This window comes from Dipteris shenzhenensis, chromosome 27 (assembly GCF_047967505.1).
Source record: "Dipteris shenzhenensis isolate YYH24624 ecotype China chromosome 27, Dip_SZ_1.0, whole genome shotgun sequence".
NCBI classification, from domain to species: Eukaryota; Viridiplantae; Streptophyta; class Polypodiopsida; order Gleicheniales; family Dipteridaceae; genus Dipteris; species Dipteris shenzhenensis.
This window is the reverse complement of record NC_141622.1, coordinates 40,312,318-40,318,674: the sequence shown is the minus strand read 5'-3', so window position 1 is coordinate 40,318,674 and position 6,357 is coordinate 40,312,318. Positions and strand designations below refer to the sequence as shown.

The following is a 6,357-nucleotide window of genomic DNA, read 5'->3' as shown; positions in this document are numbered from 1 at the left end:
GGCTCAGTACTAAGAATTCCATTGGGACAATGGCCTCTACCTATAGACAAGTTTGAATGTAGTCTACTCTAGTAGCTATCTTGATTGCCATTTGAAAAGCCAATGTGGTAGAGTAAAGCTTCTCCTCCCAATCCATTCGGTCCTCATTCGTGAGCTTCTTCATTATTGTTTACATGAACTTGTTTAAAGACTTTGCTTGCCCGTTGGCCTCTTGGTAGTATGCCTGGATGATCATGTGGAGGGTAATTGTTGACAGTCTTTTCCTCACTGCTCATTGACTAATGACTTAATGCTCGAGCTTATGTGTGTTCATAATACTTGCAGGTAGATGCCCTCTCTTGCATGCCTTTGACTACTCACTATCTAGGGTTTCCACGGTGCTCAGGTTGCAAAAAAAGGCATCAAGGAAACACCACTCAAACGTTTGTGCTACGTGGGTGCTATCATATGGATATAGGTGTTAGAACGTATATAGATACAATACAAGTGATATAGAAATAGAATGAAACCCGTACTTGGAAATCCACACACTTGTATTATATGGAGAATCCACGTGAGGTACAAACACAAATAGTTGTGGACTCAAAACATAGATGATCTCTCTCTCTTTCTCTCTCTCTCTCTCTCGCTCTGTCTCTCTCTTTGTCTCTCTCTCTCTCTCTCTCTCTGTGTCTCTTGCCTTGGCTGAGGTTCCACACTCACTAGACTCAACTCCTTCTAGATTGTATAGATCCTAACAAGGCAAAACTAGAGGACCCTAATTAAACAGTTGAGTGAGGCTGTCTTAACTCGGACTCACCCTCTAAGTACCTATAGACTTAGGCAGTTGAGATGTACTGTTGAGGATGGTGTAAATTGCACCATACCCCTAGGGCATTAGGAGCAAACCCTAACCCTAACCCTGACCCTAAGTGGCTCACATGTATATCTTCATGTTCATGTTCAATACAACTTAGTGTACAGGTAGCTATATCGTGTGCACTCCTCTCTCTCTCCCTCTCTCACTTCCGCTAACATGCTATCAGAGTCAATGGCAAGAAGGGAAAGATGGATGTTGGTCTTGACCTGCTGGAGAAAATGATAGCCATGGGGTGCCCACTAAACACCGTGACTTACACCAGCGTCATAGATGGTCTGCTCAAGGCAGGCCGAGATGACATAGCCCTCTCTACTCTTAGTCAAATGATGGAGAAGGGGTGCACTCCTAACACTGTGACTTGGACTACTGTCATCGATTGGTTTGGCAAGAAGGCAAAGATGGATGTTCTTTTTGACGTGATGGAGAAAATGACTGCCATGGGGTGCCCATGAAACACCGTGACTTACAACAGCGTCATGGATGGCCTGCTCAAGCGTCATGACACTACCACTTGCAGTACTCTCATCCATGGACTTGGCAAGGAGGGAAAGACATATGAAGTTCTTGAACTGTTGGAGAAAATGCCCGCGATAGGATGCTCGCCAAACACAGTGACTTATAACATAGTCATATCTGGCTTGTTAAAGGCAGGCCAATGCAAGATGGCTCTCTCTACTTTCACTCGAATGATGAAGGGGTTCACTCCGGACACTGTGACTTGCAATACTCTCATCAATTGGTTTGGCAAGGAGGGAAAGATAGATGTTGTTCTTGACTTGCTGGAGAAAATGACCGCCATGGGATGCTCGCCAAACACCATGACTTATAACAGCATCATAGCTTGCATATTCAAGGCAGGTCAAGGGGACATGGCCCTCTCTACTTTTACTCAAATGATGGAGAAGGGGTACACTCCTAACACTGTGACTTGGACTACTGTCGTCGATTGGGTTGGCGAAGGGAAAGATGGATGTTATTCTTGACCTGCTGGAGAAAATGACCACCATAAGGTGCCCACCAAACACCATGATTTACACCAGCGTCATAGATGGCCTGCTCAAGGCAGGCCGAGATGACATAGCCCTCTCTGCTTTTACTCAAATGATGGAGAAGGGGTGCACTCCTAACACTGTGACTTGGACTACTGTCGTTGATTGGTTTGGCAAGAAGGAAAAGATGGATGTTGTTCTTGACCTGCTGGAGAAAATGACCGCCATGGGGTGCTCTCCAAACACCGTGACTTATAATAGCGTCATAGATTGCCTGTTCAAGGCAGGTCGAGGCGACATGGCCCTCTCTAGTTTTACTCAAATGATGGAGAAGGGGTGCACTCCTAACACTGTGACTTGGACTACTGTCATTGATTGGTTTGGCAAGAAGGGAAAGATGGATGTTTTTCTTGACCTGCTGGAGAAAATGACCGCCATGGGGTGCCCACCAAATACCGTGACTTATAACAGCATCATAGATGGCCTGTTCAAGGCAGGCCACCTCTCTACTTTTACTCAAATGATGGAGAAGGGGTGCACTCCTAACACTGTGACTTGGACTATTGTCATCGATTGGTTTGGCAAGAAGGGAAAGATGGATGTTGTTCTTGACCTGCTCGAGAAAATGACCGCCATGGGGTGCCCACCTCTCTACTTTTACTCAAATGATGGAGAAGGGGTGCACTTCTGACACTGTGACCTTCAATACTCTCATCCGGCTCGGCAAGGAAGGAAAGACAGATGAAGCTCTGAAAATGCTGGAGAAAATGACCGCGATGGGTTGCCCGCCAACCACAATGACTTAAACAGTGTCATATCTGGCTAGGCCGAGGCATCATGGCGCTCCCTACTTTTGCTCGAATGATGGAGAAGGGTTGCAATTGTGACACTCTGACTTGCAATGCTCTCATCAAATGTGTTTGGCAAGGAGGGAAAGACCTTGAACCGGAGAAAATGACCGCCATGGGAATCGAGATGCTTGCCTGCTGCAGGAGAGTGAGCACTGGACAATCATCTTGCGAGAGATATACGTCTAGAGCGTCGAAGAACAACCACCAAATCTCAAGGGCCCGCTAAGCAGTAAAGAATGAGAAGGAGTGCTATAGGGAGAAAACTATTAAGAGTCTCCTTTTCCCTCTCTGTTTGCTCGGAGTTCCTAATTTGCAATTGAAGACCGAGCTCTGTTGGTGCTTTCGCTTTGTGAGTTTGGGGCAAGGTCATAGGCTCTCATCAGCAAAAAGACTTTGATCCCCCCTGTTTTTTGTGCTTGTTCCTTCTCATCAGGATACAAGGAAGATTGGAGGTTCGCTTCATCAATCGGTAGCTTTGCTTTGGACTAATTGGGTAGCTTTGCTTCAGTTTGAATGAGTTTAACGAGCCACTGTTGCTTGCCTCTGCTGCCCCATGATGTTTGCATATGTAGAGCAAAGGAAGCCCACAAATAGAGATTACTGGAGGCAGTCAATAGAGCGAGCGAGAAAAAGCGAGCGAGCCCAAAAAAGCGAGCGACAATTAGTTGAAGTGGTTGGAAAATCAAGCAAGCAAAGAAAGAGTCTAAGTTTTTTATAAAATAATTGCTTGAAGTACAAAGTATTCAAAAAGGTGGTTATGTGTCACAAAATTTATATTCTGATGCACACAAGTTTTTTAGATGGTGCAAAAAGGCATGATATTCATCTAAATCATGCCTTGTCATTTGATTTGATATGTAACATTATGCCATTTATATTGGATAATCAAAAGATGCAGGGATGTAAAAAACTCATCTTTTGGGCCAAAACAATCAAATGTTGACATCTTGCCAAAATATAGGGATGTGAAAATGTCCACTTTTGGGCCAAAACAGGGAGCGCGTTAACGCGCTCCCTGTTTTGGCCCAAAAGAGGACATTTTCACATCCCTGTATCTTTTGATTTACAAGTCCAAACAGGGTCATGTTACATATCAAATCAAATGGCAAGGCGTACTTTAGACGATTATCATGTCTTTGTGCACCATCTAGTAAAATTTAATGCACCAAAAAATGAATTTGTGGCCAATTTGCTGCATTAGTAAGATTAGTGGGAGGTAAGAATAAATCATTAGGGAAGGATATTTTTGCAGTAACAAAGAAACATGGGTTTTGTTCCAAGAGTGAACAGAGTTAAAAAACCTAAGCATTTACATATGCATGGAATCTAGACTAATCCATGCAAGGAGTCCTTGGAAAGATGATCTCAATTACTCTAGTGGAAAGAGAGAACTTGATTGCAGTAGGGTTTGTCTTTGATACAAACAATGACTTGGAAGTTAAACATACAAACTGTCTCATGGATGATGTGAAATTAGTGTTAATGGCTTTAAAGTTATATGCATGTTTAACCTTCTGGCATTGAGGAAACATATGCACTTTTGAATAAGTTATTATTTTTTGCTACTAAAATGGGGGATTTATAAATCTTTTATTGTTTTTTATCGCTCGCTTTTTTTGGCTTGCTCGCTTTTTGTCGCTCGCTTTTTGGTAATCCTCAGATTACTGCAGCTCTGATGTAGCAGGAAAGTAGAGAGGGGGAGAAGAAAGGTGTCAACGCGTCCAGACTGCACAGCCTTGGATCCAGGTTGATGAAGAGATTTTGTGAGTTGCGTGGGGCCAATCAAGTGGGTCCTGCCAGACCTTTAATGAATTCTGATGAGCGAAGGAGGAGAAATACTGTGGTCACACTGAGATTGATTCTCAAATCAGCCTGCTCTTGAGAGCCAAATCCACAGGAATTGGGCAGAGGAAGGAGGGGAAATACTGTGGTCACACAGAGATTCTCAGATCAGCTTGCTCTTATTGGGCAAGCAAACGGTGCACAGAGAGTTTGGTGGTTTTGCAGAGAGAGAGAGAGAGAGAGAGAGAGAGAGAGAGAGAGAGAGAGATGTTAAGCTGAGCAAAGCATTCGGTTTCCTGTTCGGCCAACCCTCTTGCAATCCCAGACCCACATCCTATAAGCTTTTGTGATATTAGATTGCAGTTAATGATCCAAGACATGCTCACACACATTTTTTATTAGCATTGACAATGTTATGCCTGGTAGGATGTGTATAAATAGAGACAATGATGTTTGTAGTGGGTTGGTTACTGTTTGTTTGTTGGTTTGAGGTCACCACCATCAACAGAAAAACAGCCGCTACCATCTCGTACTGTTTTGTTTATCCCCCCCCCCCATGTCCTCTCTCTCTCTCTCTCTGGTCTCTGCAGCAATTGCAAGGTTCTGTTCTAATCCTGAACTAAAGGGAAACCCTTATGATCTCTTTTCTTTTGTCTTAGATTATAAGATGTTTGCATTTTTGCCTTGGGATGAAATCGGGTCTGAATCATTAATAAAGCCTGCCTTGAGATAATTGGGCAGTCGCTTTTTAAACCAGTTTTGTCTAGAGCGGAAAAAATGACAATTTTTTCCAAATAAACAATCTCAGCTAGTCTTCAAGTAGCTTTCTCATGAAAATGGTAGCGTTCATCTTGATAGACTATGGAGCGTGACTAACATTGCTCAAGTTGTCCATGGTCGAGGCACTCTCAAGCTATTTACATCCATGTTTCAGTTATTTAATGAGAAATGATTTGATATGTGTTTCAAAAGAGACCCTGGGTTCCCTTAGAGCTATATGGAGAGCATGTGAAAGTCTCAGAGAGTAACCTATGTGCTAAATAAGGCCATCTTGTGGAGGCGAGAGAAAATCAAGGAAAAGCTTGAGTTGAGTGCTACCACTGCTACTACACGTGAAGGTACAAACAAACTTTGGCCTGAGATATTTGGCCATATTGGCTTTGTCGTGCTAAAGGAGATGCAAAAATTAGGGATGGTGACACTCTTACTTGCTATTTAAGATTTACAGGAGCCACGTAAGTATTGCATGATGGGCAAGCAACAAACGAAGGCATTTCCACATGAGAGCAGTAATCGGGCAAAGTCTCCTCTACAACTAGTACATGCCGATCTATGTGGTAAGATGTCTACTACTGCTTGGGGTGGATGTTTCTATTTCTCATTGATTGTCGATGATTTCGATATGCAAATGTGGGTATATTTCATTTGTGATAAGGCTAATGCTTTTGGCAAATTCAAAGAGTGGCATAAGCTTGTGGAAATTGAGACACGAAGAAGGTGAAGAAGCTTCATATAGATCAAGGAGGAGAGTTCACTTTCAGGGAATTCAATGATTATTGCAAGGTGCATGGCATTAAGTGCCAACTCACTACCTTGCACACACGTAAGTAAAATGATGTTGAATTTTGTAACCACACAGTGGTGGAAATCGCAAGATGCATGACGAAAGAAAAGGGGATATCAGACTCTTTTTGGGCAGAGGCAATTAACGTAATAGACTACATCCTCAATAAGTCCTACACCAAGGCACTTAAGGGTATGACACCTTATGAGACTTACTTTAGTAAGAAGCCCTCTGTCTCCAATTCTAGAACATTGATATGATTGTTATATGCATATTCTAAATGCTAACAGGACAAAGCTTGAGGCCAAGTGT

At 43.0% G+C, this 6,357-nt stretch overlaps 1 protein-coding gene across 1 annotated transcript; it reads left to right on the top strand.

Moving 5' to 3' along the window:
* The first annotated feature begins 1,874 nt into the window (after positions 1-1,874).
* On the top strand, positions 1,875-2,539 carry LOC147884298 (uncharacterized). Its single transcript, XM_087398174.1, has one exon. It carries the CDS (start codon positions 1,886-1,888, stop codon positions 2,537-2,539), a length of 654 nt encoding a protein of 217 aa, XP_087254300.1. The 5' UTR covers positions 1,875-1,885.
* The last annotated feature ends 3,818 nt before the right edge of the window (positions 2,540-6,357 follow it).

What these genes read in the sequence shown, in the direction of transcription:
- LOC147884298 (XM_087398174.1), top strand. Translation starts at nt 1,886, where the DNA reads ATGATTTACACCAGCGTCATAGATGGCCTGCTCAAGGCAGGCCGAGAT.